The 24,208-nt window shown below is 41.7% G+C and overlaps 1 protein-coding gene across 4 annotated transcripts in view; it reads left to right on the top strand.

The window, feature by feature from the left end:
- The first annotated feature begins 15,072 nt into the window (after positions 1-15,072).
- The window catches only part of BLTP3B (bridge-like lipid transfer protein family member 3B), a 79,889-nt gene continuing 70,753 nt past the window's right edge, over positions 15,073-24,208 (top strand). For 3 of the 4 annotated variants that reach the window (XM_077831772.1, XM_077831794.1, XM_077831802.1), the window contains exon 1: positions 15,073-15,244. In XM_077831772.1, coding sequence (XP_077687898.1) covers positions 15,201-15,244 — 44 coding nt within the window. In that variant the 5' untranslated portion in view covers positions 15,073-15,200. The remainder of the gene's footprint in view (positions 15,245-24,208) is intronic. The other variant, XM_077831778.1, reaches the window with a different exon arrangement.

The following is a 24,208-nucleotide window of genomic DNA, read 5'->3' on the forward strand; positions in this document are numbered from 1 at the left end:
ACATCTCCTTTGACAACAAAAAATTATCCAGGAAAACCAGGAAAGATCAGTCTTGACTTTCTGGTTTTTTTTTGTTTTTTTTTTTAAAAGGAACATACTCAAGTTTAAAATCCCTTACAGATTTTCTGTCACTTGAGTGGATACCTTACTATTGCTGTTCTATGAAACTCTTCTCTTTTTGGGCCGTCTGCTATTAAAGTCAGTGAGAATTTTTGCCATTTATTACGTACAGTGGGGTCAAGATTGATCCGTCTTTCCACTTGATTTCAACAGAGAGACAAGGTGCGTGAGGTAATATATTTTCAAAAAGAAAAGGAGTACTTGTAGCACCTTAGAGACTAACCAATTTATTTGAGCATAAGCTTTCGTGAGCCACAGCTCACTTCATCGGATGCTCAAATAAATTGGTTAGTCTCTAAGGTGCCACAAGTACTCCTTTTTGCAAATACAGACCAACACGGTTGTTACTCTGAAACTTGTAATATATTTTGTTGGACTAGAAGTTGGTCCAGTAAATATATTATCTCGCACACCTTCTTGCTCTAATAGCCTGGGACCTACATGGCTACAACATACTGCAAACAACATTGATTTTAATGGAAGTTAGGAGCCTAAACATCTTTGAGGATCTGGGCTTTAAAAGTTATCAAGCTGTCCTGCAGTGGCACAAGAGCATGGATTCCAACCTCAGGGCAGACTGTTAAGAAACAGGACACAAACCCCAAATTGGTTGAGAGTTCTATACTTAGACTTCACCAACAAATTATCAACCGTAAACTCTTTAAGCACTATAACAGCCTTAACATGGAGTCACAGATAGTTTCCCTTGGGTACTCTGATCTATTTTGCCACCCAGGTAAGTTTGTCTTTGTGATAGATGGTCCCTTACACCAAAAATCACAGTAAATATTCAGGTTACTCCCAGTCCCAAAGGACCAGTCACTTACCCCAGGTTAACTGCACCTGAGATCTCACACCAAAAAAAGTGCCTGTAGTTTATTATAGGATTGGCGATATAAAGTTTTATTAACTAGGAAAAGAAAATAAGATAACTTATTTACAAGGTTAAAGAAGGAAAACCTATATAAATACAAAAAGTAATAGATACTTCTCTGAGTAAGCTCTATATGTCCTTTTGCTTGTGCTTAGTAATCCTGGCCCCTTAGAGTTCAAGCAGCATACAAGATAGTTACTGCTTGTTAGGGCCTTTTATTCCTTCGATTCTTCCGCTTCATGTTGCGAGCTCAGTTTCTGGGAGGAATTCAGTTGCTCCGTCCTTACCTCTTCTTTGGGCAGTGAGGGAAGCAATCAGCAAAGTCTTTTGTCCTCTGATGTTCCACAGTGGTTCATCTGCTGTTGATGGGTCTTTTTTTGTTGAATAAGAGAACGCCTCCTTTGGCAAACTAGTATTTCACACTTGATAATGACAGGTTTCAGAGTAGCAGCCATGTTAGTCTGTATCCGCAAAAAGAAAAGGAGTACTTGTGGCACCTTAGAGACTAACAGATTTATTTGAGCATAAGCTTTCGTGAGCTACAGATCAGTTCATCGGATGCATACAGTGGAAAATACAGTGGGGAGATTTTATATACACAGAGAACATGAAAGAATGGGTGTTACCATACAGACTGTAACAAGAGTGATCAGGTAAGGAGAGCTATTACCAGCAGGAGTGGTGGTGGAACCTATTGTAGTGATAATCAAGGTGGGCCATTTCCAGCAGTTGACAAGAATGTGTGAGGAATGAGGGGGGGATAAACATGGGGAAATAGTTTTACTTTGTGTAATGACACATCCACTCCCAGTCTTTATTCAAGCCTAAGTTAATTGTATCCAGTTTGCAAATTTGATAATACTTCCCTTCTGACTGGTGGTTTGCCTTTATGGAGCAATAGTCATGGAACAAACACTATTACCTTATAACATGGGATACAGATGATATAAGTGAAATAAATACAATTTACAAGTATTCCATAAAGTCTAAACACTAAGCAAATTTGTCTAACTCTAATAGTTATTTTAACAATACTAACACACAGGTATGCCATATTGGTTCCAGTTATATATTTGTCAGTGTTCAGCTGAGACCTAGGGGCCTTGACATGAGCTGGCACCTGGTCTGCCAGCATTACACAGGCTTTATTTTATCAGTGCTGGATGTGTACAGTTGTTTTCTTTGGCCTCTGCTGTTATGGAACAGTCCTTCAACTTGGTTAACATTTAGCCAAGAGCAGCAAAATTAAGATAGCACCAAAGGGATAAATACTGTGCAGTAATACAATCCTTGGCACACAGCGTAAATGATTTTAGGTGACTTGCAGCTTGCAAAAGGATGACAATTTTAGATGGAAGCAAAATTATATTTTATATACACATCTGCTTCATTTCGTGTTCAATATGCCTATGTATGTTAAACTAATAATTACAGTTTCTTGTCTTGAATTCATATTTCTAAAAGCGGTAACCCCAAGAAAACTACTGAGTGTGATGCCATGTTATGGTGCAGGTAGGAGCCAGGAGCACAAAAAGGGAAGTGGCTTTAACAGAGGGAATTAGTATGATAATGATAACAGAAGTGGCACAACAGCACTGTTTCTGGGTGCTGGCAGATCTGCAATATTAACTCCTTCTAGCACAAGATGGTATGTCTATGCAGCATATTTTCCTGAGTGGGAGCGAGCCTACCAGCTGGGGTCAACAGACAGGCTAGTGAGGCTTCTGCTAGTGCTCTAAAAATAGCTGCATATACAGTGCTTTAAAGTTGCACCTTGGGCTCTAAAATCTAGGGAGGGGAGGTGTGCTTCAGAGCTCAAGCTCCAGCCAGAATCATAACTTCAAAGCACTGTCTACACAGCTATTTTTAGATGGTTAGCACGAGCCCAATTAGCCCAAATCTGATTACCTGGGCTGGGAGGCTCTCTTCCACTTGCTCCAAAATGCCATGTAGACATACCCTGACAGTCTCCAAGGCCAGGACTACACTAGAAACTGTGGCCAGTACACTAATGAGAATCAGGGTTAGGATTTTTTTGTTTTTACATTTCTATATCTGCAAAAGCCCCTAATGTAGATGCAATTATATTTGTCACATATACCTTATTTCATTTGAGGAACCAGTAGAAGTTTGTCTACATTAGGAGGTTTTGCCTGTATAGCTGTAACAGCAAACCTTTTCTAGTGTAGACTAGGCCACAAACAGAATTTATATCACATAAATTTAAATTGCCTGGCACATTCAGTGATGAAAATGTTAAAGAAACAAAGAGGAATATATAAAAGTATGGCACCTGTGTATTCCTTATAGCACTTTGCTTTCCATAGTTTATATCTGAAGCTCATCAAGATCTTTATATGGTCCTTTTTTAAAATATATTTTCTCATCAACAGTAGTGTTCAGTAACCACCTTAAATCATGTATCTCCTATAATATTTAGAAAGCATTAACTAGAGAGAACTATCAAACAATGAGTGATTAGGCTGTGCAAACAGTAACCAAACAGAGTCTTGTTTTGAGGTAGAGTATGAAGATGAATGCTTTTGACCATTTGGTTATACAGTTATAACCACAGACATGAGGAGCTAGATTCACAAAAGGACTTACGTCTCTAACTGCAACTTTAGGCAACTAAATCCCCAAATCGGGCCCCCCAGGGATTCATAAAACCCCAACTTAGCTGCCACTGAACCCTGTAGGTGCCTAAACTTGCTCAGCCCCCAAGGTTCTGCAGCAAAAAGTTCCCTAGGCACTTATGTTTATGGCCCTGCACATGTGCATTGCAGGCCCCCTGAAGGTGTCCAGATGCCCAAGCCCCAGAACAATGCATGAACCAAGGGTAGGTAGGAGTTCCTCCATCTAACTCATCTGCAGGGCCCAATCTGCTAAACATGCTCAGAGCTCATCTACCAGATTGGTCCCAGACATAAAATTGCACTAAACAAGTGGAGGAGGGTGGGAAGAGGAGGACCTATCTCAACTTTTAGCCCAGTGTTTAGAGCATTCATCTGGGATGAGGGATACCCCCAGCTGAAGACCCACTCAGGAGAAGGGATCTGAACAGTGTTCTGTCACCCCTCAGGTGAGTGCTCTAAATGTTGGGCTGTAAGATATTCTCATGTGGGGCTTTTTCAGTCTCTTCTGTTGAAGCTGTTCCACTAGAAATTAATAACTAAAAAGCCATTGGAGCAGGGGAACTAGATCGTGGGTCTCCCATGTGAGTGCTCTAACCACTAGGCTACAGAGTCATTCTCCTGCTTGCAGTTTCTCACTCTCTATCTGGGCCAGTGACTCTTTAAATTATTTATTCACAGTGGAACAGCTTCCACAGAAGAGATCGAGGGAGCCCCCCATCAGAATATCCTATAGGCCAGTGGTTAGAGCACTCACATGTGACACATCCCTTCTCCCCTTCAAGTGGACATGAACTGGGGGTTTCCCACACTCCAGGTGAATATCCTAACCACTGGACTAAGAGTTACAAGGGTGGTGGTCTACCTTCTTCCAGTCTTCTTTGAAAACAGCACAGGCGCCTAACTCCAAGAGTGCAGTAGAAGACACCTTCCTGGAGCCTGGACTTAGGCCTGGTCTGCCCTACACAGTTAGGTCAACATAAGTTGCTTTGCATTGATCTATTTGTGCATGTGCCTATGGTCAAATTTGTCTTCAGTCAATGTAAGTGCCCTGTTATGGCAACCCAGTAAAACCAACTCCCTGAATGGCATGGAGCCATGATTGACACTGAGGTGAAGGCAGTGCAAGCGTAGACACTGTGACCCGTTTTGACCCTAAAAGTCCTTCAGCACCTGTCCAAAAGTGACCGATATGCTCACACTTGTGAACTCCACTCCCTAGCAGTCACAAAGATCGGAAGTGACATACACCCTGTGTATATTTTTGAAAGCCTTTTCCTGATTGCCCTGCTTGGTGAGCTCACCCTTGTGTGCAGCTGCACAACCCAACATGCCAGCTCAATGCAGTAGATGTGCTTCTGTCTGGAGTGTACAGGAGGCATTGGATCTCCTGGGCCTGTGAGGGAAAGAGGTTGTGCAAGCACAGTTAAGGACCAGGTGTAAAAACATGGACATCTACAAAGAGATTGCACGGGGGATTTAGGCAAAGGGGTACGACAGGGATCAGCAACAGTGCCACGTGAAAGTGAAGGAACTTCACCAGGCATACCACAAGGCCAGGGCAGCCAACAATGGATCTAGTGCTGAGCCATAGACCTATCACTTTTACAATGAGCTGCAGCCATACTTGGCAGAGAGCCCACCAGGACCCCCAAAACCACTGTGGATACCTAAGAGAAGCCCAAGACAGAGACCCCTGCTGTGAACAGTGAGAAGGAGGAGATGGGAGACACAGCAGAAGCGTCCTTCCATATCATGAACCAGACCTGTTCTAGACTCCACCAGAGTCTAGCCAGTCCCACCAGCCAAGTAAATGGACGAGCATGATGAAGAGGAAGGGGCCACAGGTAAGGGTGTGCATGCAGTTTTCTTTACAATATTTACGTTTAAAGATGGAGCAAAGCCCTACCCCAAGTTAACAAGACACAGGTACTGAATTTTCATTGTTTTATGAGAAGAGATAGAAGTACAACAAACAGAGGTAGAGTTGTTATCTGTTTTTCATTCCCCTGTTGGGTTATGTGGATGGGAGGGGGTATGCAGAGGACTTTGTTTATATGCTTAAGGAGGTCCCTTTTATCCTGCTGAGAGAGACTCTGCAATCCTCTCCCGAAGATTTCTACGGATGACTGCCTTATTTCTTCCTCTGCATAGGATGCTTTCCCACATCATTCCATGATCATTTTGGCTGGCACCATTGCCATAAACAGGCTAGTGGTATACTGGCCTGGGCTGCTTCAGGACACAAATAACAGCTGTGGTCTCTGTAAATTTGTTACCCTCAGGAGTGAGATATCAGCAAAAATGGTCACCACCTGTGGAAAACAGTGCCAATGTCCAGTGCCATTTCCCTATACTCTTATCCGTGGAATAGGGATTGAAATTTTATTGCTGCATACAATAGAAAATCATTTCACCCTCCTTACCCCTGGTGGACCATACTCACCATGGCTGGGGTTAGAGAGTGGTCCTGTGCCAAGGTGCTCCAAGGCTGAAGTGTCAATAAACATTTCCTGTTAAACATGTTCGTGGGAATAAGGAGATGGAGTTTTGAAACTTATCTTTCTCCTTCTGTTGTGATTATAAATCCAGTGGTACATCTGTCTATTTTTACCAACGGTTTTTGGCATCCTGGCTTTGAGGGGTGCCCCTTTCATACCTGCAGAAAATCTGACCATTATGAGGAGGAGAAAGAAGTAGAAATAGTAGGGAGGACATGTTCAGCAAGATCCTTCAAGGCAGTGCTGCATTGGACCATGAACAAAGGGCCTAGAGGGCCTAGACACATCTTCAATACATCAAGAGCATGAAAAAGGAAAGAGCAGACAGTAGAAAGGCCCAGGAGTCCCAATAAAACAAGGAGAGGACATGTATCAGGACACAATGGGTCTTCTCATGCAGCAATCCCAAAAGCTGCATGTCCTGGCTAACCTGCAGGTCCAAAAATTCCAAATGCTTTGCAGTCCTTGGAGAATTCCATGGTCACTTCTTCCTCCCCACCCCCACCATACCACGTGGCATCATGGGCTGCATCCTTACCCCTACCACTCCATGCTGGGGGACAGCAAGGAAAATCACAACTTCATATACACTGACCTGTGAAAAACACAGTTGGTGTATGTGTAGCCACAATGGATTAGGTCTGTGCACTGAAATGTCCACCTCTACCTAGTTCCTAGGGCTCAAAGCATAACCTGGTTAATCTAGGCACCCCCACCCTTTCCCAGTTCCTAGGGCTCCAGATGAAAGGCACCTAACTTTACCAAAGAACTTCCTTTTGGACCCCAGTTTATATACCTTAACAAAGATAAAACAATAAAGAAATGAGGATTTCACAACCACAACTGTGATAAGTGATTTTTTGTCTGTTACATAATTAATTTTATTTGAGCATGAGCTTTCGTGAGCTACAGCTCACTTCATCGGATGCATACCGTGGAAACTGCAGCAGATTTTATATATACACAGAGAATATGAAACAATACCTCCTCCCACCCCACTGTCCTGCTGGTAATAGCTTATCTAAAGTGATCATCAGTTTGAGCCATTTCCAGCACAAATCCAGGTTTTCTCACCCTCCACCCCCCCACACAAATTCACTCTCCTGCTGGTGATAGCCCATCCAAAGTGACAACTCTTTACACAATGTGCATGATAATCAAGTTGGGCCATTTCCTGCACAAATCCAGGTTCTCTCAGCCCCTCACCTGAATTGATAGAGCCAGAAGAGTTCCCAGAAGTTACCTACTACAGGACAGGCCTAACAAAGAAAATAACAGAACGCCACTAGCCGTTCAGCCCCCAACTAAAACCCCTCCAACGCATTATTAAGGATCTACAACCTATCCTAAAGGATGACCCAACACTCTCACAAATCTTGGGAGACAGGCCAGTCCTTGCCTACAGACAGCCCCGGAACCTGAAGCAAATACTCACCAACAACCACATACCACACAACAGAACCACTAACCCAGGAACTTATCCTTGCAACAAAGCCCGTTGCCAATTGTGCCCACGTATCTATTCAGGGGACACCATCACAGGGCCTACTAACATCAGCCACACTATCAGAGGCTCATTCACCTGCACATCCACCAATGTGATATATGCCATCATGTGCCAGCAATGCCCCTCTGCCATGTACATTGGTCAAACTGGACAGTCTCTACGTAAAAGAATAAATGGACACAAATCAGATGTCAAGAATTATAACATTCATAAACCAGTCGGCGAACACTTCAATCTCTCTGGTCACGCAATCACAGACATGAAGGTCGCTATCTTAAAACAAAAAAACTTCAAATCCAGACTCCAGCGAGAAACTGCTGAATTGGAATTCATTTGCAAATTGGATACTATTAATTTAGGCTTAAATAGAGACTGGGAGTGGCTAAGTCATTATGCAAGGTAGCCTATTTCCTCTTGTTTTTTCCTACCCCCCCCCCCCAGATGTTCTGGTTTAACTTGGATTTAAACTTGGAGAGTGGTCAGTTTGGATGAGCTATTACCAGCAGGAGAGTGAGTTTGTGTGTGTATGGGGGTGGGGGGGATGTGAGAAAACCTGGATTTGTGCTGGAAATGGCCCACCTTGATTATCATGCACATTGTAGGGAGAATGGTCACTTTGGATGAGCTATTACCAGCAGGATAGTGAGTTTGTGTGTGTGGTTTTTGGGAGGGGGGTGAGAGAACCTGGATTTGTGCAGGAAATGGCCCACCTTGATTATCATGCACATTGTAGGGAGAATGGTCACTTTGGATGAGCTATTACCAGCAGGATAGTGAGTTTGTGTGTGTGGTTTTTGGGAAGGGGGTGAGAGAACCTGGATTTGTGCAGGAAATGGCCCAGCTTGATTATCATGCACATTGTGTAAAGAGTTGTCACTTTGGATGGGCTATCACCAGCAGGAGAGTGAATTTGTGTGGGGGGGTGGAGTGTGAGAAAACCTGGATTTGTGCTGGAAATGGCCCAACCTGATGATCACTTTAGATAAGCTATTACCAGCAGGACAGTGGGGTGGGAGGAGGTATTGTTTCATATTCTCTGTGTATATATAAAGTCTGCTGCAGTTTCCACGGTATGCATCCGATGAAGTGAGCTGTAGCTCACGAAAGCTCATGCTCAAATAAATTGGTTAGTCTCTAAGGTGCCACAAGTACTCCTTTTCTTTTTGCAAATACAGACTAACACGGCTGTTACTCTGAAACCTATAATTAATTTTGCTAGGTGTAAATCAATTAAGGTGGTGGGGTATGACGGGCTAGAGAATTTTCTTACAATATGTTAGGATTGGACAGAAACAATCAAGGAACCAGACAGAGATCATACAGACAAACGATAGGGACCATCAAGATAAAACAATAAAGATAAGTGATTTTTTTGCCAGACAGAATGCTATCAAACTAAGTTTTCTGTAACCATCCTAAGTTCTGTTTCTTTATCTGGTGATAGTGGGTGCTATTAGGACAGGACCACCTTCTTAGAAGCCTGATATTACATTGTTTTAATGTAATTTAGATGGAAGGTGAGGATGTGACTTCTTGCTTCTTAGTTAATGGCTGCTGCTCCTTTTGTAGTGGTAAATACCCATTTTTTCATGGTTTGTGTGTATAAAAAGATCTTCTGTACTTTCCACAGTATGCATCCGATGAAGTGAGCTGTAGCTCACGAAAGCTTATGCTCAAATAAATTGGTTAGTCTCTAAGGTGCCACAAGTACTCCCCTTCTTTTTGCAAATACAGACTAACATGGCTGTTACTCTGAAACCTCTTATTAGAGCTGTAGACAAAGACCTTAGGCCTTACAATATGGCTACAGGAAAAGGTCTTATCCTTACAGCACCACATAATTCACAGCTTCAGCAAAACACCTAATCAGCAAGCACTGCAGGCTAATGAGGCCAATGCAATCAAGGAAGACATCACCTTGTCAACTGTTGGAAATGGGCAATGTCCACCTTGATTGCATTGGCCTCATTAGCACTACAAAAAGTAATTTTCCCTCTCTTGATATTCACCCCTTCTAGTCAATTGTTGTGAATAGGTCACTTTCACCTTAATTGAATTGGCTTCATTAGCATTGACCCCCCACTTGCTAAGGCAACTCCCATCTTTTCATGTGCTGTAATATATATACTGTTTACTGTATTTTTCACTCTATGCATCTGATGAAGAGGGTTTTAGCCCACGAAAGCTTATGCCCAAATAAATTTGTTAGTCTCTATGGGTGTCACAAGGACTCCTCCTTGTTTTCTCATACAATTAGTATTACCTTTAATTCTCTAACAATACAGGTTTGCATTTCAAAGCTCTAGTCTATTTAACAAGGCTATGTTAACTATTGATAAAGAATAGCCCTAATTACCATTTAGATACTTCTCTAACATGTCTTTAAAGGTTGAATTTGGGTCATTTAGCCTGCAAGTTCCTTGACCCCTTCTGGCCCTGTGTCACTGTGAGTCTAGCCTGAAGTTTCTAACTGTAATTGTAAATTGGGAAATTTGAAAGGAAGTTACAGACATTCTAGACAAGTCATAGGTGGGCTGTGACGTCATTGACATGAACTGTAACAGTATAGATCATTGTTGCAACCAAGGTCCTATAGTTGCACCAATAGTTGCACCACCAGTTGTGCAGATGTGATTTGTGGGTAAGATCTGACTTGTATATTGACCTGAGTCTGGGGCTTGGTCCTTTGGGATCGAGAGAACCTTTTTTCTTTTATTGGGGTATTAGTTTTCATAACCATTCATCCCCATAAGTAGTGGCGCTGGTGGTGATACAAGGGAACTGGAGTATCTGAGGGAATTGCCTTCCACATGGCAGATGACAACCGAGGAATGTTTTTTTAGAAATCTTTCTACTGGAATATTTAATAAAAAGGGAGCTCATGGAAACATTCAGTATATGCTTTATACTAAAAACTTACTTAAATTTGACATTAAAATCTTGTACAAAGGAGGTCAAGTGAGGTGTCTATGAAAAGGTTGTAATTTGCTGGTTATGATTATGCTGACTGTATGCGTGTATCATTTTTGTATTTGAAGTTTTGAATATTGGCTATATACTTGTATCTCAATGTGTTTGATTCTAAGTAGCATCAGTGAAGCATTTGGTCAGCTTCTTGAGAAAGGACTATTCTGAGTAAATACCCAATCAAGAAACACTTAACTGACAATGGACCTCTGGAGACTCTAATCAACATCTGAGGAGCCTTCATGGGGCCGTTCAAGGTAGCAGGTGAGCAATGGCTGCTGCCTGCAAACTGAGTCATGCATGGACATGTGACTTGCCCGTGTGACTCTAAACTCCATCTTGCTGCTATGATTTTCCACAGTAAGAACAAAGAGGTCCTTCCACATGGCAGAGGATATAAAAACTTTGGAAGCCCCTCCATTTGGCTTCAATACTACTTCTTACCTCTGGAGGATCTTTGCTACAAACTGATGCTCTGAACAATGGACTGAATGACCCATCCAAATCTGTGGATGTACCCCAGATACTTGATTTCAGCCTGCAGTTTATTCCATCACTGCTACAAGCCTGAACCAAGAACTTTGCCATTGCTCTATGTAACTGATTACTTTGACCAATTTTAGCTCTCATCTATATTTGTTCCTTTTTATGAATAAACTTTTAGATTTTAGATTCTAAAGGAGTGGCAACAGTGTGATTTGTGGGTAAGATCTGACTTGTATATTGACCTGAGTCTGGGACTTGGTCCTTTGGGATCGAGAGAACCTTTTTTCTTTTATTGGGGTATTAGTTTTCAAAACCATTCATCCCCATAAGTAGTGGCGCTGGTGGTGATACAAGGGAACTAGAGTATCTGAGGGAATTGCTTGTATGAATTCTGGTTAGCCAGTGAGGTAAAACGGAAGTCCTCTCTGTTTGGTGTGCCTTAAATGTAAAGGACCCCCAGCCTTGGACTGTGACTGCCCTGCTCCAAGCAATTTGTCCTAAATTGATACTCTCAGTAGTGTCCCGCCAAAGGCCGCGTTGTTACAGGGGTGTATTTTTATAGCTTTGAATTCGCACTACTATAATAGAAATATCTAGAAATAAATGTTTAGAGATAGACAAAAGCATAAATTCCATTTTTAATTTTCTGTCTTTCCCTTTTTGTTCTGTTGTGCAGATGTGAGCAGGAGCAGAGAGAGGTATGTCTAGCTCTAATAGAGGTAAGTGCTTTGTTCTTGGTAACCCAAAAGTGACACAGAGCTACAATATTAAACCTTTCAGTGCCTACAAGCAGACCATTTACCCCAAATACTGTAAGAATGGTAATGCTATTTCTTGTGGCTCGTGGATGAGCAGATCTTGTTTCACTGAAGTCCATGTCAAGCTCCAAGTGAGTACAATCCCAGTATGATGGATTTTATATATATTTTTCTAGTTTAACATAGTTTGCATTTTTGTTGTTATCCAGTAATGTAAGAAAAGCATTATAATATTCTCATCCCTCTTTAATATAACTGACTTTTTTGCAAATACTGGCCTTAGAAAATGACTGATATAAAATGTTTCCATATGATTGACAAACAGAGATCTCTTCTTTCAAGCCAGGATTGGCAGCAGAATGCAAGACATTCTGGTTTTAGACCAATCCTTGTTATGTGCTCAGGTCAGTGACTTAATGGCAGCATCCTTAATCCTTGCTCTAACAGATCTATTTTTTGGTCCTTGAAAGGAGGTCACTGGAATTATCAGAAGTCTATTTTCCAGTTCAGCAGTTTCTGGTTTTCTGTTAACATTAAATAAAAGGCACTCTAAAATGTGGGCTGATTTCCTAACATGCCTCTCAACTGCCAAAGTAATATGTGCTATCAGAATTAATTAATTTAAAAAAATACAGAAAACAGAAACACACAAATATTTTTTAAAGTTATAATTGTGGCATATTTTTGGTTTTTAGCATTCTTATACTACAGTCCAAACTTTCGGCTACCCATTGGAGTTCTTAATATACAACAGATACACAAGTTATCATTTCCCAGCTTTGTCATTATTACTTATTGACAACATACAATACCTAGATTAGTGGTAGAGGGGCAAAATGTCAGCATGGCTATTGCTAACTTTTCTATGCTCAGGCTGTATGAAATGGGGAAAATGCAATTTAGTTAGTTTAATGTAGACTGGTATGGTCTGACTGTTCTGTTAATGTTTCCCTCCCTCTCCCACCACAGCCAACTCAATCACTACTTCACATCACACATACTTATTTGATAGTGTTATACTGAACTCAAACTTATATTTTCACTCTTTTTTAGGACATACAAAAAATGTAGTTTCAGCATCAGACCAGCAATTCCACCTACTTCAACCAGAACATGTTACTCTAACTAGATTTCCTAACTGTCAATAGAATAAAATGTCTCCAATAATTCAAGAATCTGAGATTCCTGAACACTGTAGTATGATGTGTGATAAAACTGATCTCTGCATTCCTAGAATATAATCTAGAAGTGCCATCAACTGTTGCTGTGGTGCTGTGGTTGCACTTTTAAAACTTGCCAATTTTGCCATAGACAATTTGTGTATTGAAGTACTCTTATTTAGTTAACTAAGGTGTTTTCCAAGGTCATCAGGATGCCTTTTTGTATATTTTTTGGATGGGGAAGTTCTAGAATGAAAAGATGGGTTGTTAGAAAGACAAGGTATGTGAAGTAATATCTTATTGCACCAACTTCTGTTGGTGAAAGCTACAAGCTTTGGAGCTTACACAGAGCTCTTTTTCAGGTCATATGGGTTGTTGACAGATGGCTTGTTGACAGAGTGAATTGGTCTCCAAAGAAAGGAAGTAATCTATCTGTATATTTAATCTCCCTGTGTAAAGCCTCAGTAAGATTAAGAGCAGATTTTTTAAAAGTCTGGGACTTGAGTAATTGTTGGGAAATTCAGGTTATCAGAGGCACAAGTATCTATAAGTGTTGAAGTACTGAAGAGGTTTCTCCTCAGTAGTTCTTATCAGGGCCAAGTTTACAGGTTATATCTATGATATCTTTCTTTGGGCCTTGTATATCTTTCTTTTTCTTTTGGCATGGTATTCCTGGTGTAGATAACTTTTTTTTATTTGTATGTTTCCAGTTGGAAAGGAGTACTGTTTGTAAATAAAGGGTCTAAAAGCTTCATTTTGGTCCATTACTGAGATAAGCTGTATTAAAAACAGAACTGGAGGAGTATAAGGAAATTCCATGCTGCCTTGAAATATAACAAAACTGTGTATTGCTGGTGTGAATGAAATAAAAGAAAGTTTTCCAACTCCACACTTGACCAACCATTAGGACATTTGTGGGAGATGACCATGATAATATATATATAATCATGGCAATAGACAATTAGAGCTTGGGGAGGGGAGGTTAAAGCTCCCTCCCCAAATTAGGGATTTCAGTAATAAAGAAAGAAAACAGTGAGCTTGGAACAGAAGTTAATTTCTCATTATTAAAAGAGGACAAATTTTGTCATGGCACAAAACTACTCATTCAAGTGATAGTCAACAGCTATTATGTTTTAACTCCCTCCAAATAAAATACAACTGTCTACATTTGATATTTTTTTTTATCAAGACTAAACTCTGTTATATGAAAACAGTAGAATCCTAGTTCCCTTGTTATGTATCTCACATATTGCATCTGTATTAATCTATTGTTTGTATTTCTTATTTTCAACAAAAGTAACAGGGGAATATGGATCATGGCTGATGATCTCCTCCTCAAAGTCTAGTGATGGAAATATGGGCTGGGGAAGTGAGGTAGGGAAAGGGCCTGCGGGCACCAGAAGACACGGTGTGGGATGGGAATACAAATGAAGAAGGAGGCAGGCAGGATGCGGGTCTGGGGAATGACGGTGAGGGAAGGGCAGGGAAGCTTCAAGTGGAAGTGGGGTCGCAAGGGGTCGGCAACAAATATAATGAATAAAATTCGAGCCGGATCACTGCAGGGCGCACTTTAGCTTCTGTTTGAACAAAAGCTGCTGTCCACCCCCCGACCATTTTCGGCCCTGCTGGAAGGGGCAGGGGAAAGGGAAGGGAGTCAGGCTGAGGCGCAGCAGCAGGGCAAGGGAAGGGGGGCTGAAGAGGAAGTTGGCTGAGGTGAGACTGGCAGGGGAAGGCTGGTCAGGGTGAGTGAGAAGGCGAGGGGGAGGCGGACTGTGGATGAGGACGGTCGGGGTGACCTGTGCGAAGGTGGAGGCTGGTTGTGTAGAGACGGGCTCGGGGTGGGAGGCAGGATGGGGTGACTCCCTCCCTCCGGGATCCCCGAAGCGCCTGCCTCATGCAGCGAGGTGCGAGCTGGGTTTTGGCTCCTCCGAGTCCCGTGCGGCGCCCCGCTGGGGCAGCGGTGGCTGCAGGCGGCCCCTGGCAGCCCGGGGGGAGGTGGCTCTGCCCGGCGCCGCCCCCTCTCCCCTCCCCCGGTCTCTGTCACTAGGTGATGGTGCAGCCAAGATGGCGGCGGGAGCGTGAGCGGAGGCGGCTCCGCTCCCCGACCCCGGGAGGAGGCAGCGCAGGGATGAGCCGCGTCCCCAGCCCCGTTGGGTTCCCGTGAGGCTCGCAGGGAGCGGGCGGCGCCCGGGCCATGGCGGGGATTATCAAGAAGCAGATTCTCAAGCACCTCTCCAGGTGAGTGCGGGGCCGGGGGCGCCGCCCCCCTCCCCGCGGAATCCGGGTGTGCGAGGCCGGCCGGGTTCCCCCTCTACACTCGCCTCGCTGGCACCAGAACGTGGCGGGGACCGGGCTTCGCTCAGCTCCCGGTGGAGATGGGGTCCCATGAACGCCCCCCTCCGTGGGAGGGGCTGGGGGAGCCTTGGGGCGCTGGCAGCGGTTTTGTGGGATGGGTTTGAAGTTCTAGGGTAAGAAAAAAAAAATCTCCTTGCTTGGTGCCAGGGTGCGGGCTCCTTGGAAACACCCGCGCGAGAGAGAACAGCCCTGAGCGGGGAGAGGGATTCGCGTTGGCGGGCGTAGGAGAGTCCGGGGATGAGTCACGCTGGCGGGGTTGGTTCCCCTCCAGCCACCCCCAGATCCTTGAAGCGTCCCCGTCCCCCCCGAGCGCTGCAGGATACAAGGCGGCCTCGCAACCAGCCTGGCCATTTATCGTGCCGGGCTGTCGCAGAGGACGAAGATCCGTCTGTGCCCCTCTGCTCCAGCATCAGTGTGTAGTTGGAAAGGCGGAAAGACACAGTGGCTGAGGTAATATCGTTAATTGGACCAATTTCTGCTGCTGAGAGAGACAAGCTGTTGAGCTTACCCAGAGCTCTTCTGCAGGTCTGGGAAATGTCCTTAGAGTGTCACAGCTAAATACAAGGTGGGGCAGATTGTTTAGCATAAATAGTTATCCTGGATTTCAAGGGAGGACCATTCAAGGTGAAGAAATTAGATAGGTGAGTAAGTGAGGTGTGTGGGAGGGAGGGAGAGCTGAGCTACAGTCACTGCCCAGGAGAAGTGGAGTGGGTTGTAAATTGTACTTGACACGTTGTATGTGGGAGGAGCAAGCAACAGCATGGCTGATGTCATGGAGCCCAGTGTGCACAGTCTTCGCTGCCTATTCCAGACAGCTCCACAGACACACCACATTTGTCTCAGATGACATGGAATCCAGAACAGTGGTGAAATTTTAGCAGGCACCACAGCGGATGGGGCAAATGAGTAATCTGGGATAAGAAAATCCCTGACATAGAGAAGGATGACTATACTAGGGAGCTGGCTGAGTGAAAAAAAGAGCACTTTGAAATCTGATGTAGTTAAGATGCAAAACACCTTTGCTAGTCTCTTGAACCCTTGACTTATCACAATCAAAACAATACATGTGTAGCCCCACATGGGTGTTAAATTCTTTTGCACATTTGCACAGTGCAGGAAGATGCTTTGTAACAATTCATGCCCTATGTGTCAGGCAGTTACAATTTTTGTACTGTCTCTGTGATTGATTGTTATTCAATTCACTTCATGGTAAAGGCCAACTCTGTTATAAAATATGCACTCAGTCCTGGGCGTGTACATGAATATGTACACAAACTTGTGTGTGAAAGATAAAAACTGTAACCAGAGGTGCCAGCTGTTATAGAATGTAGTGAGATGATCTGATTAATGGGAGGGTTTTTTTTAAATACAATTGAATAATTTGGTTTCACTGTTTTAAAAGGGGGAGCCAAAAAATTTCACTGTATAGTCAGAATCTGTGGTGACAGCACAACATTGGCAGCCCTTCAGAGTTTGTTTGTGATTAGAAAAATTGCTCTGGAAAGAGCACTTTATTACTCTTCTTAGTTGTTTCATATGTGTCTTTCAAGTCATATATGATTTACAGATTATGCATTTACTACTGCCAATAGTAATAAATAGCAAATAAAAGAAAGAAGAAAACCAAATATAGTTGTGGATGACAGCTGAATTCTCTTGTGCCATATGCACCAACAACAGATTTGTTAGCTAAACTCTGATGCAAAATCTTGGCTCTGTGTTCTCCTTAAAGATTAGTAGTTGTGATGTACAAAGCAGAAATGATACAATTTTATTTTTTATGATTTTTATAATGGCATTGATGATTGAGAAATCTCTTTATGACCTGAACATAATAGAACACTTTGAGAATGAAAATGGAATACCAAGATATCATTTGTACAGAATCAGTTTGTTAATCATGAGCATACATGAAATTGCAGGCCTTCATTTAGGGCCTGAGCCTATGTGGTGCTTGGCTTCTTCAACTTCCAGTGAAGTCAGTAGGAGTTGATGAAGTTCAGCACATTGTAAGATCAACCCCATCATTTTCCACAAGAAGTGGTTGTTCCATATGTAAAGATCAAGAAGTTTGGAGTTCAAAAGCTCTAAGTTCCTGTATACAGTAGTGGTATATTCTTTTCATAATACAACATTATATCTCCTGTTAGTAATGTGTTAATAAATTGTGTGCACCATGAAAGTAGAAATAGAACCACAATCTTTGTATTTTACGTTAAGGTCTTGTTTGTTTTTGATACATGTGCATGCCTAAAATCAGCTGTGCGCAGTAGTTGGTTTTATAATATAAATCCACATCCACATGTTAGGTCAGAATTGAGCCCCTAGGTTATTTTTTTTACTGTTCTATAATTTGCCGTTGGTTTCTAGTGGTTTGTAAGGATACGTAGTGGAACACAACAGATCATTCAAACCTTAAAAGTTTGGTGATTTTTTTTAAACTCACTGATAAGCTGACAGTTTGAAATTTGTACAGATACGGGTTTTTTATTGTCCTCCTTACAGTTAAACTTTTTTATTGTTCTACTTACAATATAGTAGACACATTGTTTCGCAAAATCTGGACCCCATTCTGACACTTGTACTAATTTGGAAATCAGTGGGACTACTTGTGGAGGAAGGCTTTGCTCAGCATGAGTAAAAGGAGCAGGATTAGGCCTCTACTTAGCTGATACAGTTAAATATAGAGATCTGTCATGTCAATAAAATGGCTGATTTGACATGTCAATAAAATGATCAATGGAGAATAAAGAAAACTTTCCATTAACATCAGAAATGTTTTCCCTAGGAAATTAAAATTTGTATATAGTGGGGTATGTATATATGATAGGCTATATAGCTTTATATAGGCTTTATAGCAAAGGTAGAACAAACTGTCTTATGAATAGCTATTTGCTTTGCAAATACTAATTATCTGTCAGTCTCTAACTCTTGAAACTGTTTTCTGAGTGTGTTCTGTTTGCGGTTTTGGGGTTAATTAGGTATGTTTTAGCACTAGCAGTTAGGTGCACTAAACTTCAGGCTTCTTTCTCATAGTAGTTCTCAGTACTTCAGGGTTCTTTCTCACATATAACCTACTAATTTGTTTGCTTTAAATGTAGGGGAAAAATTGCAAGTTACAAATCAGTATTTCTTAACCATTTTCTTAATGTGTTACAATAAAAAATTATTGGATTACAGAGCTATTAGCAAAAAGAAAAGGAGTACTTTTGGCACCTTAGAGACTAACCAATTTATTTGAGCATAAGCTTTCGTGAGCTACAGCTCACTTCATCAGATGCATCTGATGAAGTACTCCTTTTCTTTTTGCGAATATAGACTAACACGGCTGTTACTCTGAGAGCTGTTAGGTTTGTCAAATCAGTTTTCCAAACCAGACACAGATAAAAGTAGACAAAAGACCCTAGCACAATGGGGCCCTACTCTTGGCTGGAACCCCTAGGCACTACCATAATTGCAATAAGGAAAAAGGAATCAGAATAGGTGCTCCCTTTACAGTTCTGGATGAGATGAAATCGCTCCTCCCTCTCTCTCTAGGTATCAGTTCCAGCAGAAACAGAGACCTTGTCAGCTCATAAAGTATCCCAGATTGTCCTGTCAGGCTTAAGGAATAATGTGAGCGGAGATTCAGTTAGATTTATGCTCATTCAACCCACTAACTTGGAGTGGAAAGTAAAGAAAAGTAAAAAATCAAAACCAAACTTAAACTGGGTAAATAAAACCAACCTGACAAAACAACACCCTCCCTTTCCAGATGACAGTTTTATACAGTCTTAGCATAACTTTGGTAAATGATTTTAGACCTTCTTTTTCTTCGGAATCCTTGGATAACAGAACCCTAATAAATAGGTTATTACAGTCTCTCTCTCTCTCTCTCTTTTTTTTTTTTGTAAATAGGCTGAGTTTGTTGGTTCCATTGTTGTGACTGTTCTCATTGTTTCTTGTATTATAGGGGAAGCAGGTAGTGACTTCTATCTATATTTAGCTTGCTTAACACTTTCCATTATTACAAAAAGTTATATTGTTATTTTCTTTGAGAAGCTTTTGCACCTCTTTCGTTTGCAGCAGATCTTTGATATTTGGTAAGAGAATAACCCTCAGGCTACACAGATGCCTTTTCTTTGACCCATAAAATTCTCTTCAGCTTTTGCTGTGATATAAATTTAAAGATTGCCATTTCACTTCTCTCATTTGTGTTCCTCAGGAAAATGTTGGCAGAATGTAACAATAAAAACTGAATGAGCACTCTAACGCATGGTCTACAGTATGGGGGGGGATTGATCGAAGATACGTCGACTTCAGCTACGAGAATAGCGTAGCTGAAGTCGACGTATCTTAGATCTACTTAGAATCACTTACTTCGTGTCCTCATGGCGCGGGATCGACGGCCACCGCTCCCCTGTCGACTCCGCTTCTGCCTCTCACCCTGGTGGAATTTCGGAGTCGACAGCAGAGCGATCGGGGATCGATGTATTGTGTCTACACTAGATGTGATAAATCGATCCCCGATAGATCGATCGCTACCCACCAATCCGGAGGGTAGTGTAGACGTGGCCTAAGGCTGGACCGTGCTGCTGCCTCCCAGCAACATATGCTATTGAGAATGCCTGGGAGGTGCTAGAGAAGCTATAGAGGAGGAGGACTGTGAGAAAGAGTTCTGGGCACCACATGGGGATGGAGCTCCCTCATCCCTCCATGTGGGGAGGAGAGCTGATCTGGACTGCCCCCACCTTCTCTCCCAGACCACACTTCAGACCTAGCATCTAGACCCAATAGTCCATGCCTCTTCTGGTAGCACCATATGGGTCAGGAACTCCCTCACTACTCCTAGGGGTGGTGAGAGAGCTGGGCTCACCCCACCTCCATCTCAGAACACACACCCTGTCTCCCTCTAGTTGGTAGCAGGAGAAGGCTGTTATCCCAATGTAATCAGTCTTGTAGTTTAAGTGCTGGAAGTTTGTGCTGCAGTTTTGTGAATTAAGCAGCCTTAATTCTGCCCCCTGCTCCATATGCATCTTTAATTACATGTTCACATACTATGGTGTTCGCAGGATCCATGTCTCATTCAATGCATAGGATGGATGCACAAGCGGGCAGAATTAAGATGACATAGGAAGTATCAGATTTACAGTTGCCCAACTTCTGAGTGCTTGATTTTTGCAACCTAAAAAAATGTCAATTTAACACTGGGGGGGTTTATATGGATATATTATGAGGATAACTGACCTAAGTAGGTTAAAATAAAAAGTTGAATGGAGACCTGAAATCAAACACACAAGAGAAGTCTTCTGTGGTTGAGGAACATGAAAGAAGGATTGTCTTTGGGTTGCGGCTGTATTATTATAATATTATACCTTCTCTCCGCATTCAGATTGCTTTTGAACCATAGAAATGTAGAGCTGAAAGGGACCTTGGGAGTATTAGTTCATTCTGGCCCCCTTCTCCCGCTCTTCCCCCCTGGTTCTCCCCAGTGCAGAGGCAGGATCAAATATACCAAGACGACTCGTTTCTACTGTGACACCCTTAAGAAATTAGCTGACTAATAATGGCAAGGTTGGAGACTCACTAGGGATAGCCTATATCTGATAAGGGGACCGTGGGGGGAAAATATCAACACTTAGCTAACCATAATCATAAACTTATGTTTTTCTCTTTTCTCATGTCCTTTGTCTGTTCATGTATTTGTTTTATATTTATACAATGACTACCACATTATGGGCACTACAAGGAATAAATAGTAAATAACTTAAATTCTCAGTTTTAATTATAAGGAGGTAATTTTCCTTGAATTCACAATATTTTCCTATGAAAAGTGTCGGAATTACCCAGAATATCCATCTGTGTCTTAGTTATAATTAATTTGTCTATCATTGTTATCTAGGTGCTATATAAAGAATTTGGAGAGCATAAATTCTCTCTGCAAGTACCTTAATTTTCCTGTTATTTTCATTGAGGTGGGATGTGCTTTAGCCTAGTGAAGGAAACTCTTGGCCATTCTATAGCCACCCTTACTGAGGTAAATGAGTCTTCTGTTACAATCTGAAGATAGTAAGACTTTGGACCAAATGCAGCTTCTGTATAGGCTTCACCATTGTTTCAATTGCTTTACTCCAGCATGGAAACAACGAAGATGAGGATTGTTTACTAGATCAGCCTATGAAAGGGCTGCCGTCTTCAGGCTAGCTTAAAATGATAAAAACTATTTTTGGCTATACCTGTGTTTTCATGTCCTGGATTAGTGATACTCTTTGACTTAGCTTTCGCAGACATTTTATTGCTTTTTGTATAAAAAAACCTCCATTTATGCAGGATGAGTTACTCCTCCCTATGGGGAAGGAAAGACAGAGAACAAGAGAGATTGCTCTTTTTGTTTTTCTAATACTTATGAAATCCTCCAATCCTATGGTGATAGGTACAGTATAAGAATCTAGCTAGCTAAAAGTCCAGTAAGATTCAGACTGCACACCACCTTGATCATGAGAGCGCAGATACGCTCAGTAACTTAGGTTGCTGCTAATTCTTCAGTGTTGGTCTCTTCCTACCAGTATCGCTTCTTTTACTTGCATAGAACCATCTGCTTGACCCAACTCATTTTCTTTAATGAACTTACCCTTTTAGGTCACTGAGACATCTGAGTAATGCCATTATCTACCCTTGATAATGAGGTGGAGAGCTGGCTGTCATGTACATACTGCTGGTATCAAAGACCATATAATCTTACAGTCTCCTCTGTTGGTTTGAAATACATGTTGAATATATGGGGAAAATCTTGATCTTCATGTGATTCCACAAGTAACAGAGCTCTCGGGGAGGAAAAGTAGTTCATCGGGATCTTCTTGGGACCAGTCTAGAGGAATGAGCAAAATATACTTAATGCTCCCTCCCCTTCTAGGTCCACAGGTCAGTGGGGTCAAACGCTGCCAATAGGGTCTAAGAGCATCAGTGTGGATATTTGTTCTGTTTATGACTATAAGGAGATGCTACATCAGTAGATCTCCTTAACAGATCTGGGTCTGAAGCTTGAGTCAGATGTGTCCAAGATACTGACAAGGGTGAGGTGTTGCTGAAGTTGGTTTTCTACCAGGTTCTCTACAACTTTTCCTAGAAAGGAAAGTTTAGTCACAGGGTGAGGTCTAACCTAGGCCCTTATCTTCTGTTTTTATGTGACCACATTAGTGCCTGCAAGATCCACATCCTTTTGTGGAGTAAGCTTTCATTTAAAATAAAAGTTCTAGCATTTTGAAGTATGAAGAAAACCTTCCAAATTGGAATGAATGCTGTATTGTCTAAAGCAGCCCTATATGTTATGAATTGTCCCATTCATGTTAATAGGATGTTAACTCTTAAGTTTAACAATGGCAACTTAAAGGGACACCTTATCTGCTATTTTTACAAATAACATCCAAGCCATTTTCATCTTCCGGTGCCAAAAGCCCCATCCTCCTTCGAAATGGCTTTCAAATCTCCATCTTCACCTTTCTCGTTCTTACTTATCTGTGACAGCAGCTGTTAAAAAGCTATACGTTGGTGATACAGAATTCTGTAGCACACTTAACATGAAAAATTTGGTGCATCATACGTAATTTGAAAAGCATTCTGAAACAGATTTGTATTACATTTAATATCAAAACCAATAGTACAAGGAATAATGTACTAACTATATTATTCCTTTTCATATTTAATTCAATAAACGTCTCTGTTTTAGAATTTATTCTCAGCTGATGAAGTGCCATTATGCACCAGAAATCAGGGAGAATTTAGGTCTAGTGTATCAGAGAGTACATGAGAGACAGGTCTAACCCAGGTAGTATGTGTGCTACAGAAATATTTGAGTTGAACACCGGTGTATATTAATGCCTATGAGGCTTGTGACAGACATCCCGTCCGGAAGTTGGTCCATTTAAAAGATACTACCTCACCCACCTTGTCTCCAATATCCTGGGGCCAATATGGCTAAAACAACACTGTAAGCAATTCCATACTTTGAAAGATTTGAGATGACTTGCTTTGGGAACTCATCAACGTTGCATGGATTGGCAAGGATCACCTTCTTGTAACTGCCTTCTCTGGATTGTGTGGATGCCCTCTGAGATTTCCCAGCATCTGCTAGCTAGGAAGGAGCTTTAGTTTTTGTTTACTCCCTTGATTCAGCATCCACAGCTTTAGTGTAATCTCAGTTTTGGGGAAAAGTGCTTAGTTAGGTGCTGCTTCAGAACCAGTAGAGAACACAATTGTGTGAAATATTTTTTTATCTAGGTTTGACATAAGTAGCAATTGTCTTTCTCTTTTCTTGTTATTGAGTTGTATTTTAAAGGGTTCATTCTATGCGATTTTGCATTTTTGGTGGGCTTTTGCAGGTTCCAGATGTGTAGCATATGAAAAATACTGAAAGCAGAATGTTGATAAAGCTACTTGTGTGGTGAAACACTTTTTGATATAGAGATGATGTTGAAGTAAGGAAACCTTATGCTGGGTGGAGAACGAGATAACAAGGGAATAAGAATGGTAGTGAACTAGCTCAGGGCTGCAGAGGAAAAGGAGAAGAGAGGTGAAAATTAAATTAAGAATGCCAGGATAATAGCTACCAAAACTACCTTTAATATTGCGCCACATTTTTTTAGAGAATTCAATTTCTGCAGTGTTTTTTTTATTTGGGTGGTGATTTCACATTAAATAATGACAACCTTATACTATAAATTTGAGGCTTAAACTACTACAGTGTCTTTTAACTAACAATTTAAAACCATTAAAAATAGATCATACCCTTTCAAACAGGAGAACAAATATGTAGGAAAAGCCGGCAGAGAACGAGGCATCAGGATAAATGAATATTTACAAGGAAAAAAT

This window comes from Eretmochelys imbricata, chromosome 1 (assembly GCF_965152235.1).
Source record: "Eretmochelys imbricata isolate rEreImb1 chromosome 1, rEreImb1.hap1, whole genome shotgun sequence".
Taxonomy (NCBI): Eukaryota; Metazoa; Chordata; order Testudines; family Cheloniidae; genus Eretmochelys; species Eretmochelys imbricata.